Source organism: Halichoerus grypus, chromosome 4 (assembly GCF_964656455.1).
Source record: "Halichoerus grypus chromosome 4, mHalGry1.hap1.1, whole genome shotgun sequence".
In the NCBI taxonomy this organism is placed as follows: domain Eukaryota; kingdom Metazoa; phylum Chordata; class Mammalia; order Carnivora; family Phocidae; genus Halichoerus; species Halichoerus grypus.
Genome location: NC_135715.1, coordinates 117,850,288 through 117,862,764, shown reverse-complemented (window position 1 = coordinate 117,862,764; position 12,477 = coordinate 117,850,288). Strand labels below are relative to the sequence as shown.

The 12,477-nt window shown below is 47.5% G+C and overlaps 1 protein-coding gene across 9 annotated transcripts in view; it reads right to left on the bottom strand.

Annotated features, from left to right (window-relative positions):
• FMNL2 (formin like 2) overlaps positions 1-12,477 on the bottom strand; it is a 302,761-nt gene that overhangs the window by 2,764 nt on the left and 287,520 nt on the right. For 2 of the 9 annotated variants that reach the window (XM_078070794.1, XM_078070800.1), the window contains 7 exons: positions 11,755-11,884; positions 9,246-9,409; positions 8,195-8,296; positions 5,657-5,755; positions 4,783-4,906; positions 2,783-2,908; positions 1,134-1,227 (listed from right to left, as the gene is read on the bottom strand). In XM_078070794.1, the coding sequence (XP_077926920.1) occupies positions 2,817-2,908; positions 4,783-4,906; positions 5,657-5,755; positions 8,195-8,296; positions 9,246-9,409; positions 11,755-11,884 (711 nt within the window). In that variant the 3' untranslated portion in view covers positions 1,134-1,227; positions 2,783-2,816. Of the gene's footprint in view, positions 1-1,133; positions 1,228-2,782; positions 2,909-4,782; positions 4,907-5,656; positions 5,756-8,194; positions 8,297-9,245; positions 9,410-11,754; positions 11,885-12,477 lie in introns of those variants that run through there. The other 7 variants (XM_078070793.1, XM_078070799.1, XM_078070798.1 and 4 more) reach the window with 4 other exon arrangements.

Here is a 12,477-nt window from a genome sequence, read left to right as displayed (position 1 = left end):
GAATGAATGAATCAACCACTGCATATTGGTTCAAGCAGGCACTGTTCTAGCAGAATACAGTGGGATGAACAAAGGAATTTTATTTTATGTAAGCATTCTTAATATGAAATCATGCTTTCTTGATGAATACTTAAGGTAGGTAGCCTAGCCAGCAGGTAAGCTGCTTCTGATGGGGTCAGGGCAGGCTGTGTACTTTTTTCCCCACTGTTTCATTTAGTTAGTATTTATTTCCCTTCGTATTGTTGACTTCTGTTAGGAAACATTCTTTCGAAGGCGGAACATAACAGAATTAAACCAGACTGAGTCTTTTTTATTCCTTTACCTACTCAGGAGCTTGAAAATGGAGCTAATGGGCCCTATCTGGCCTACAAAATATTTAGCCCCCAACTTATACTTTTAAATACAGCTTCCTGATCTTTTAATAGATAATATCCAAAAAAAGAGGAATTCTGACTTCCCTTGGAAAACTGGAGGGTCTGGCAATACTGAGCCCAAATTTTCACATGGCAAAAAGAAATGAGCTGAGTGCTGAGACCTATGCTCTCAGGTTCAGCATAGTCCGCACCAACTCCCGACCCCTTGGAATTCATCACCCTGCCTTACTCTTTCTAAATTCAAGGGAAGAATAGTTTTACATGCCCTAATCCTCTCAAGCTTCTGCTTCCTGGCCCAGAATGGTAAGGGAAGGTTAGAATTCCACTTCTGGCTAAGGATTTGCAATGACTTGTAGCTCTATAATTCCCGAGTCTTCTGAACAATTGGCTCTAAAGATCCAAATCTTTCTTCAAAGGCTATAGATCATGTTCCCTGGCCAGGACTTGGCTCTCAGCTTCTTCAGATCAAAAGGGGTTAACTGATTAATTCGAAGGCCAAGAAAAGGGTAGGGGAAGGACAGCCTAGCACCCAAAGCAAGTACAATCACCAGCAAATACCCTTGCCCAAGCCATCACACTTGAAAACATGGAAGCAAGCCACAAAGAGTCCAACAGAGAAGCTGCCTCACATCACTGGAATGTGAGGTTACAAAGACTTCCCCCTTGTCAGACTCTCAACAGTATTACCCTCAGCCATAGACTGAAACCACTGATCTGCATACAGAGAGAGGAGGAAGCTAAGTAAAAAGTGATGCTTGCCAGCTCTGTGTATCCTCCACCACCGGTGTGCTAGAAGAAATCCTTACCCTCGAGTGAACATTTGGAAATTTAGTGATATTATTCTTCTTTAAGGCTAAACAGAAAAAAACAAAAACACAAAATGATGGTTAAGTAAAAATGGGATGAAAATGGAAAGCAATTCAACTTAGTGCTTAACATACCCGGCATGTTAGCCAACAGAGGAGGAGAGTGGGAGGCCATTAATACAAGAGGTGTTAGATAAAACAAGGGAAAGATCAGAGTGTCTTCCCACCCAGCTCTCTGACCACCCAAATCCAAGCTGCTTTGAAGTTTGGCTCCAGAATGATAAGACAGTCCAGCAGCAAAACTGACAGGAACATTAGCTCAGTAGACGACAGTGTCTAGCCTGGTTAATAAGCACTGGTGGGTAAGTACACTGCAGAGCAAGCAACAATGATACACCACATCCTCTGATATCCTAAAAGACAGAGGAACATACGTAACAAGCGCAATTCACAGAAGAGTTAACGCCACAAAACAAACTCGTACCCTGTTCCATGTCAATCTCAGCATGGGAGTTACACAATGGATATTTCCAATTAGAGTATGTGCTTCCCTTGTCCCTTTTCTAATCAACTGGGCACTGCAAAGAAGTTTCTTATCTAGCCATCGGGAACCAAGGGCAGGCAGTTACCTCTTGAAAATTTTGGGATTTTTTTTTAAATTCTAAGAACAGTGGCATTTTCCAATAATAGGTATTTGCTATTAGTATTTCTGGTTGCCACCATCCTAACCAAAAATGCAGGTCCAGGTATGATCTCATCACAAGAGAAATACCCTAGATTTGACAGGGAACAGAGCCACAGTGAAGAAGCGCGAATGAGAGAAGACTATGGGAAGCTCCTAAAGCCTTTGTTTTCCCTTTCTGCCTCACAGCCTTGCTCCAACGTGGAGCTGCTGATAGCTAAACTCGGGCATGACACTCAGAAGGAAAAGAGGCTGAGTATAAAGCTATGGATTGATTGCCTATATCAACTCATACAGACTTCTATGTCCAAAGGGCTCTTTGCTTGTACCGTGAGCTCCATCATACTGCGGATGATGGCTGTAGACAGTATAAGACAGTTAAGAAAGACCCAATTTACAACTGTGTGTAGTTCACAATTCCTTCTGCAAATCATTTTTCAACTTTTAGGCACTTTGTGTTCCTGAGCACTTGCCTACAGCCCAATTTATTATCAAAGCATGGTAACTGAATACAGAAAGGAGGCTGGTTTAATATCTGTAAACCCATTAAAACACAGCAAGTGCTCAATAAATGTTAGGTATCGTAGTTATTGTTATTAACTATCATTTTGTGTTCGAAGACATTAGCCCAAAAGTCTTTTAACAACCTAGCTGATCCCAATGCTAATTCTCAAAAGTAGTGCTCTATTTATACTATTTTTCTAACCCACACACACTCAAGACCACCATAGCCATGTGGATTCATAGATATATTGAAAGTGGCAGTGTGTAAACAGTAATGACTGACGTGCAAAACCATGCAGTGTGAATGCAACATAAAAGATAACATGGCGGAGATGGCGATTCCATGCTAGCTAGCATCCTGGGTGGCCCTAACAGACATACAAAGGGACATAAGAGGTCAAAAAATCTGTAGCAACCTTTTAAGAGCATCAGGTGAGAAAGAGTAATAGTTTAGTAATGGTATTCCTCAGTGAGAACAGGTTCGCAGAAAAATCGAGAGCCACGCTTGGCGGTGCGAGCGGTAAAGGGCACAGTCTTCAGCACTGCATCGAAAATGACAGCCAAATAAGACAAACAGAAGAGAGTAAAAAGCCAGGATCTATCATATTAGTACATAGTTAGTGCTTTGTTAATCATACCTGGAGACGGGGAAAGGCAATTTATACCCAAGGGAGTTCATAAAGTCTAAAAGAGGTACTCAATCTGGGGCTCGGGGGGTGGAAAATGGAAAATATTTTAAAGAGAATAAAAACTGTAGTATCTGTGAGCAGATACTCATTCACCTCCGATGAGATTAGGCAAACAGAAACCGTACATTTTGCTCATTTGACAAGCCAGGGGTCACTGAGATGGAGAAACAGACTGATGGAAAAGGAACTCTTACTGTGTGAGGCTGGATGCTTCTCTCCCTACAAGTTAATCATACTGTGGCACTGAGGCAAATAGGTGCTTACCCCAAAAAGATCTGCTCCTAGTCTTGCTTACGGCAGAGCTGCTCCCTCAGGGCCGGGGAAACAAAGAGAGGTGCCCAACAATGGGGACTTTACCTGGGGGTGCCACGTGTAAACCGCTGCCGAGGGAACGATGAGATACGGGCAGGCACGCGCATATGGACTGTATGTGGCGCCAGATGCAGACGCAGGCATTTCATCAGCCACTTACCTAGCCACTGACGACTCAGACCGCTTTACTCTGGGCCAGAAACTCTTTATTGACTTCCTGTCCGGGATTTATGTACCTATTTTATTTCCTTGGGTCTGAGCTGGTGGAAAAAAAAATGGTGGTTTTGGCCGTTTGGGATCCCTAACTATGATGTGAAGCTATTCCCAAAAAATGAGAAGTCAAAATTCTAAGAGTTACATTTTTAAAAAAAAAATTAGGACGGCTCAGGAAACGTGACTAATGCGTATTTGATGTGAAAAAGTTGTTAGTTTTGGAGGTGTGTGACAATGATACTCTGTCTGGCTATGTTTGTTTCTTTATTTTAAAGAGTCATTATCTTTTGAAGACACAGACACTGAAATATAACTAGATGAAATTGTAGGTCTTAGATTTGCTTCAAAATAATCCCAGAGGATGGGGAATGGGGAGCAGACATGTAACAAGACTGGCCCTGAGTTGGGAACTGTTGATAGGTGATGGGTATAGAGAACTCATCATGCTATTCTCTGTACTTTTGCATTGCATATTTTTAAAATTCTCTACAAGAAAAAAAAGTGATAAGTATCTTGGAAGCTAAAAAATAGTACTCCTATTTTTTGAAATAGGAGTGAAAGTCACTTGCAGCCACTGCCACAGACAGTGGCTCAAATTATTGTCCCAAACGGTAAGAGAACGCAGCATCTCTGGAGGATGGTTCAAGCAGCAAGCATTAGGCTACAGCTTCATCAGACAACAGCCAAGCTGGGTTGGGCACCACTCATTCCTAGCTGACGATCCTGATTTCCTCTTGTCTTCAGTTACTTCGAATGAGTAAAAAGGCTTTTAAAGAGCATGCTGGAAAAACCTGCGCTGACCGTGGTTAGTACGCAGCCCTGCATGGGCCTTGTCAGTGGTACTTATTAGGCAGGCAGGCGGGTGGGAGTGGCCACAAGGTAGGAAATGGAGCAGGGAAACAAATCGAAGACAGTGGAAAAACCATCAGGAGGAGCAGCCTGGTGAAATCTGCAGGGTTCCACTGATAACGAGAAAGACAGTCTTCAGAGGGTGCTAGGGTTTTCTGACAGGCAGTATGCAGGCTACTAGAAATACACCTGAAACACCAGCATGGAGTCCCTCCACATAATTCTGGATCTGCATCAAGTCACCTGAAGACCTTGTAAACCCTGGACAAAAGTAGCAGCGAACTGTGCAAGTAGTCCACTACGGGCAGGATCAGTGGGGTCTCTACGGGCCACCAGGAGAAAATATCTTTTACCTGTGATAATGTCTTCAATGGCACCATCTTTGCCTTCATATACATGTCTGTTATCTTTCACTTGTCGCCTTCTTAATTCTGCAATTAATTCTTGCTGCTGTCTCTTTGATTTGTGGGAAGGAGACTAAGGAGAAAGAAGGATGGCAGAGATTAGTGGGACCAGCACCCATGGGAGGCTTGAGAAAACCCCAAGTTCTATCACGAACATGCAGCCTCAGCCAAAAAACACAAGCAGCACCATCCCAACATCCTGCTCAGAAACACACTCAGAAAGCTTCTGGGAAGAAAACAAACTTTCTCTGAAAAGTTTGGTGGCGGCTGGGAAGGCTGGTGGCGGCGAGAAGGCTGGGAAGGCTGGGAAGGCTGGTGGCGGCGGGAAGGCTGGATCGTACGGCCACGAGAGGCAGCTGGTGACAACCATCCTTCTGAAACTTCGGGGCAGAGGATTGGGATGAAGAGTACTCTGACCTGCCAGTCTTTGTGGTCTTCACCTACGCTGCTTCCCTCCAGGGAATCCTCCCTCCCGTTCCTCAGAGTGAAGCCGGCCAGCGATCGAGGCCAGCACCAATGGCGACCCCATGAAGCCTTCCTGGACCCCACGCAGTTCATTGTCAGGCTACCTTGCGCAGCCTCACTGTAGAGCCACCTGAGATTTAAGTTCCTGATCTCTATGAACCTGGAAAGGCTACGCAGACGCGCTCTTCACCTCTTTCTACTGTTTGCGGAACAGAGGAATGAACAACAAACCCATCTGCCACGTTTCCAAGCCCTAGAAGGAAGCCGTCGGGCTCGTGTGCAAATCCGGCTTTTCGCCCCTTTCCCCTGCTGGCGCTGAGGAGACACGAGGCCGTCTCAGCACCCAGCCACTTCTCACCTTTGGATCCTGCTGCTCCATCAGAGCTTCCTGCTCCAGGAGTTTTTCCATGAGTGCTTGTTCCTGCTTTTTCCTCAGCTCATTTTCCTCTTCTGCTTGCTGGGCAAAGTCAAAGGAACCAAAAGATTATGTTAGTGGAAATGACAGCCATCAAGGTTTTCTAAAGTCATTCCTAAGAGAGTCTTGGCAAGCCAGGAGTCAGAACGCACAGGAAGCTGACAAGACCTACACTTAGGCCCCTCCAAGACTCTGATCCGGGCTTTCCCTGTTGGTCTCTATCACATCTCCTCAAAATCCAGCAATCTCGAGGTACCTTCTCCAGAAATCCTTTCCTGAGGACCGCCTCCCCACTCACACTGCTTCTCAGCCTCAGTCCCACAGATATGGACGGGAGCTCTCCTTCTGGCAGCTCTGCTCTGTGATTCCCACATGAGCTTGTTTTGCTTCCAGAACCTGTCCACATACCTCTAGTTTCTCTGAAACCAGGGAGTTCAGATTCCTCTCCTTTTGCCCATTGTTAGGGGAAAACCTCCATTCCCTTGCCTCCTGTTTCCTCCAGGGGTCTCACCCCAGAGCTCACTCCTTCCCAAGGGCTGCAGAGCGACTGAGCTTGGGACAAGAAATCAAAACAGGCTCACCTCGGCTCAGCCCTCTTGGGCATTCTGTTTTGAAGCCAGCCTCCCTAAAGAGACTCCTAATGGTCTCACTGTGAAGTGATCAGTCAGTTATCTAGTTCAGGGCTGAGGTATAAGCTCACAGACACACCCCACACCCCCAGCCCAGCTATTATCGGGAATCAAGTTTACATTTTGGACCCCTGTACTTCTGTCTTAAGTTACATTCTGGTTCGAACTTGGGAAGGGAAAGGAGGGATGACAACCTACAACCCCAACATCTTCCCAAAAAGTCCCCAGGTCAGTGCCAGCCTGGGAGTCATTCACTGTGTAGTATCTGTGGCCAGTAAAACATCCCACACCACCACTGCCTGGCGAGCACCCCACGGAGCCCGCTAACAGGACACAGGGTGGAACAATAATGCGGAAGGGGCTCATTGACAGGCTCCGACCTGTGCCACCCCACACAGATCACCAAGGAACTTCGCTTTTTCCTCTGCTCTACACATACCCCTGCTCAAGTATCAGGCTTTGGGACCCTACCAGACCCGCTTCCCAGCTCATATTCTACAATTTAAAAATAGCCTATATTTTTCCCTATAGACCTTAGACTTACAATTTTTTATGTGAAGAAATGTGGTTGCAGCACATAACAAGAATCACTTTGAGTCATCTCTTCCGTACACTAGGATCACCAGCCAGTGAACCCTGAGCACCACGGTCAGCAGCAGCTGGTGACCAGAGACCTCCTCATGTCTGACACATGGACTCGGTGCTGTGTCTGGGTTCATCCTCACCCCCCCTCTGCAAACAGCTTGTGATGTCAGCGGTACGGGAAGCCACGCTGACAGCTAAACAATGTAACCTGACAGTTGTGGAGCTGGAGAAGAGACCCACTATATCCAAGCGGATGTTTCTCAAAAATGTAGATGACCTGGGGCGCCTGGGTGGCTCAGGCGTTAAGCGTCTGCCTTTGGCTCAGGTCATGGTCCCAGGGTCCTGGGATCGAGCCCCGCATTGGGCTCCCTACTCCACAGGAAGCCTGCTTCTCTCTCTCCCTCTTCCCCCCAACCCTGTTCATGCCCTCTCAAAATAAAGTCTTTAAAAAAGAAAAAACCACATCCCCCTCCTCCCCCTATAATCATACTCCTCCTTCCTCCACCAATGTTACCAAGGTTATGCGTAAACAACCCTGGAGAGTACAGACTGCAGTGTCTCCTAAGTGCACTAACATCCCCGAACGCCCCCACATTCCCCATCATTCTTTCTCAAGGAACAAATTCTTCCAACACATGCCTCTCTGGGTCACATTCTTTTTCAAGACCATAGCTCTGGATTGTGTCAAATGACCTATTTAAAGGAAGGGCCATTACTGGTCCAGATGAGGAAACAGACAGCAACCATCCTTCCTAGTGCCACCTTTCAGTCCACGCTAGAGAAGTGTTGGTCTAGACGACCTAAAGGCCTGGGCAGAACACACACGAGCAGGCTGTCCCTGACCTCAGCTACAGTACCCTTGCCACAGGCCAGAGTCCCCTCCTTTCACCTGTCCAACAACTGCATTGGAAGCCTGGGGTTTCCAAGTCCTTCACCCCACCCACAAGAGTGAACATTCAATGAGGAAGTGACGGTCCTGGAGTGTCTTCACTTGCCCCAAAGGGCAGCCAGGAGTTTTTGCCTTTGGGCTGAACTGCAGGCCTGGCTGGCTGGAGACAGGGAGCATCGTGGGCTGAGGGCCCCAGGAACATGCAGCCCCCACAGGACTGGAGACTGCTCAGACTCACGCTGACCTCCCAGATCTGCTGCCCAAAGGAACAGGGGAGGCCTCTGCACAGCAGTGGAGACTCAGACACAGCTCTGGGAGGGCACCCACTTGACAAACAATGCCAAGGAAAGCTTTAAAGGACCCCATGCTCCTATTTACCTTATAGGCTTTCACAAACCGGACAAAGACAGGAAAGAAGACAGAGGGTGGTGTCGTCTTGGGGTTTTCTCCAAAATACTTTACCACATCATCAAAAGCGTCCTGTAAAGAAGCAAACTCCTCTTAAGTTTCATAAGGTCCAGCACGTGAACTTGACCCCCTGGGGGAAGAGCAGCAGAGCAGGAGGGAGGATCCAGCCACCGTCACAGCTCTCCTGCGGCCCCCTCACGCTCCCACGACCCTCTCGGGCCTCCGGTGTCCTCCGAGCAACGCCTAGGCTGAGAGAGCAGAAGGCAATAGTGCCGCACAGGGCTCATCTCGGGGACCACCGCACTTTTACACACCGCCTCTCTCTCTCTGACACACACACACACACACACACACGAGGAATTACCCCTTTCAAGAGCTTCCTAAGGCCATGGCAGACAAGGGTTAGAAGGGATCTCAGAAGTCACTCAGACTCCAATCCCAGCTGGCTGCTTCGATGCTCCTTACAGTGTCCCCACCTCAGGGACACTCACGTCTCTGCTTAAACTCTTTCCTGGCACAAGACAGCCTCGTTCGGGAGCTGTCCCACCCCGTCTGCATTCTGAGTCCCCACCACACTCTGCCTTCCCTTCTGTGATGGCATGCAGTCCACTTTGGCTGTTTTTTAAATGTGTAAACTTAACCCCCAGTGTACTGTAAGATTTAGAGGTCAAGGCCTACAGAAACCCAACACACTGGGAAGGAGCAGTGCTTTGCTAAGCACAGGAATGTCTACATGTTGGCCAAAATGAATATAGGACTCACAGGGAAGGAGCCTAGGACTAAAAGGGGAGGGGAAGGGGAGAGCCTCTAGAGAAGAGTGTGAAGACTCCAAATCAGAAAAGGACAATGAACAGAACAGGGACAATATTCAGAAAGATCTCACCCACAGGAGTCATTAGCTACAGAAGAAATCTACCCTCAGCAGACAGAGGGCAATTCTCCTCCAAAGCCAGGCCAGCACCCAGGTGGGTTTAAGGGATCCAATCACGTCCTTGTGAGTGTCCAGGGCACAGATACTTACCTGTGCAATCTTGGCATCATCCTGTAGCTTCTTCAGCTTCCCCTCATTGTTGAGGATGAACTCCTTCAGCAGTGTGTTGTGGTCATGCATGGTGTACTCCCTCTTGGTTAAGTCCATGCCCCTCTGGAGCTCCTTGACGTCCAGCAAAACATTCTCGAGGGAGACTGAAGTAGAGACAGCAATGTCCCCATGAATGTCAAAACCCCAGTGAGTCTGGCTGGTAAGCCCAGCTCTCAGTGGATTCCTAGGGTCACTCAAGGACCTTAGATCTTTCAGAGCGAAGACCTTACAATGTGAATAATTTACTACTGCTCACCGCCCTGCACTGCATTAACTTCTGTGTAGGCACTAATTCATTTGCACTATCAGCCCAGTTTGCCAACACCACCACAACAAAAAGCAGCATAAAGAGGTTACATGGCCTGCCCGATGTTGCACAGCTAGGAAGTGGCCAAAATGGAGTTCGGAGAACAACCATGCACCCCACATTCTGGGATTATACCAAACTATTCCGTTTTTCTTACAGGAGGATAACCTATCCGTGGGTCTGTAGGCTCAGAGACTCCTCAACTGTGCAGGGCCCAGGATCTGATCCTCTAACACTCTGACCTCATTTACATTTCTGTGGCTCTCCAGCAGGGGGCAGCATTGAGATGTTGAACTTTAGTACCACTGACCACTAGAAACCAAGCAAGCTTGGACAGCTTCTTGTGAAAGAAGCCTTCCCTGCTTCAGAAGGATTTCTCAGCACGAACCTTTCCATCTGCAGTATGGCCACCCTCCCAGAGCAGCCTTCCTGCTACCTTCCACACCCACCTTCCCTCTGGCTCCCTGCTGCCCAACTCAGCTCTGCACATGGATGAATTACACAACAAGGCGGTTAGGTTTTTCCCTTGCTAGACTCACACGGTCTTACTCAACTCTGACTCCTCAATGCCTAGGACAGTGCCCAGTACACCGCAGGGACTCAGAAAGGCTCACTGGATTAGCAAAGGGAGTGACTGGATAAAGGAGTGAAGGTATAAAGAATCCATGTCAGCTCACCTGGACACCAGAGAGAGAACACAGAAAACAATGCAGCCAGAGAACCTCCATCTCTCCACCTGCCCTGACTGATTTTTTCCAATGCTTTTGGGGAATCTCAGTTGGGCCAAACAAAATGGTCAAAACAAAAATTTTTGTTAAACTTTTTTTTTTAATTAGAATTGTGATGCTAAAGAATCCCGAAATTTAGGCGAAGAGAAACCTGGAAGGAGGAAAATCACTGCCTCCTGAGCCCTGAGCCCTCAGTGGATCTGTCACAGCCTGCTCCGCACAGCTCTTCACAGTCAAAATATCAGTCCCCCCTGCTTCTCAGCCTCCACTAGGGCTCCCTCAGTACCTGTCCCCAGTTAGCACTGCGTCATCTCATTCATTCATTCACTCATCTACCTATGCCCCCCAACAATTTACTAGGGGCTACGGGAATAAAGATAAATAAAACTTGATTATACTCATAAACCCACAGGTTGGAATGGACATGCAAACTGTTACAATAAAATTTGAGAAATCTTGTATGAAAGAGTAGTGTGGAGTGCTCTGTAGTAAGAACACAAAAGGAGTGGCCATTTACTTTGAGGAAGTCAGAGAAAGCCTTCCCCACAAAGATTCAATTCACTAAGTCTGAAGTAGGCCCCGGGAATATGAATTTAAACACCTTGGAGGCTCAGGGTTCAAGATCCTAACGTGAGAATCACAGTATGTAATCAACTCTGGGGTCAATGTGCATCTGGTTCCTTTTTCTAGCTGAAAAAGTCTTTGGATCGCTTCTTGGCCTTTTGGCTGAGATCAAGTGAACAGTCTTTGGAGAGGACATGGTACATTAGACAATAAAGTATATGAGAAGACGTGGGTTCTAGTCCTGTTTCTATCACGTTCTACCCATGTGACCTTGGGCAAGCTATGTAACCTCTAAAAATGTTAGTTTTCTCATCGGTAACATGGGGATACCATTACGTACCTATTACAGCCCAGCTATCTCGGAACCATTTGATGATTTAAATGAGAAAATGCATAACTGCTATGGCAAAATAACAGCCAAAAGTACTGATAATTTACCTTGTGCTCAGGCTAAAGGCACAATGCTTGGAACTACCACACCTGAGCAAGTGGGATGGCACAAAATCAAACAAGTATTTCTTGGGGGGTGATTTTCAGATTTTCACTCTCGTGTTTCAACAACAGCAATGGACTAAGAAGGACATCAAATGGAAGAGGGAAGCTGCCCAAGGTCCAGAGCGCCGACTCTGTACAGAGGACACAGAGAGGTCTCCCTTGTGTCCCTAGTTGCTACGGCTCCCAGGCGTGGGCAACACCATGGCCTACACACTCCAGCCAAGAGCATCCGACTTTTCACCTTGCCTTTCCAAAGGGGTTCCGAAGACCAGTTAAGCAGGGGATGGCTCCCCCAGGACCCATGATTAGAGGCACCTGATACCCAAGGGTAACAGGAAGACCTGAAGTCAAGTACCTGCAGCAGCTTTCTCCACATAGTGAAGCTCATTATAAAACAGGGACACTTGGTGATATTTCTCTTTTACCACATTTGAAATGTAGTGCAACAGTGTTTGCTTTCGGTCTGTTGACTTTGTATCTAAGAGCTGAAAACAAAAGGAATATATGGGTTAGAGTTAAAGAAGATGGGAAGCTTGCCCCCCAGATGATGTCCTCCCACTCAGAGTAACTGAGTACAGCACCCCAAAGTGGACAAAAAATACCCCCATGGGAGGATCAAGCCTGGACATGTTCTTCACTAAACCAGCCCACTAACTTGTAGAAGAGACCACAGGACTTCTCCAACCGGGGGTATGTTCAGTGTTGGGGACGATTCCAACACACATCTCTACCCACACAAAACCGCCCCACCGCACATCTGCCACACCACCTCCCCTGGCTAAAAAGTAGGAAGCGCCCAGTTTGAGTGCTTTCCGAAGTGAAGGAGCAGAGGAGTGAGCATGGAACCGGCAGGCGTGCAGTACTGCCCACAAGACAGGACTCCCACACCGCAGGCTACACATTCCCAGTTCAGCCCTCTCTTGTTCCCCAGCCTCCGTGACACGAAGCAGCTGGGCTTACCACACATGACCCTCCTGGGCCAGAGCTGGGACTAACTGGACACTCCCTACCAAACAGCCATGTCTCCCCAGGGCTCGGGACTCAACCCACTGCCCAACCTTCTCATGTGGAAGCCACG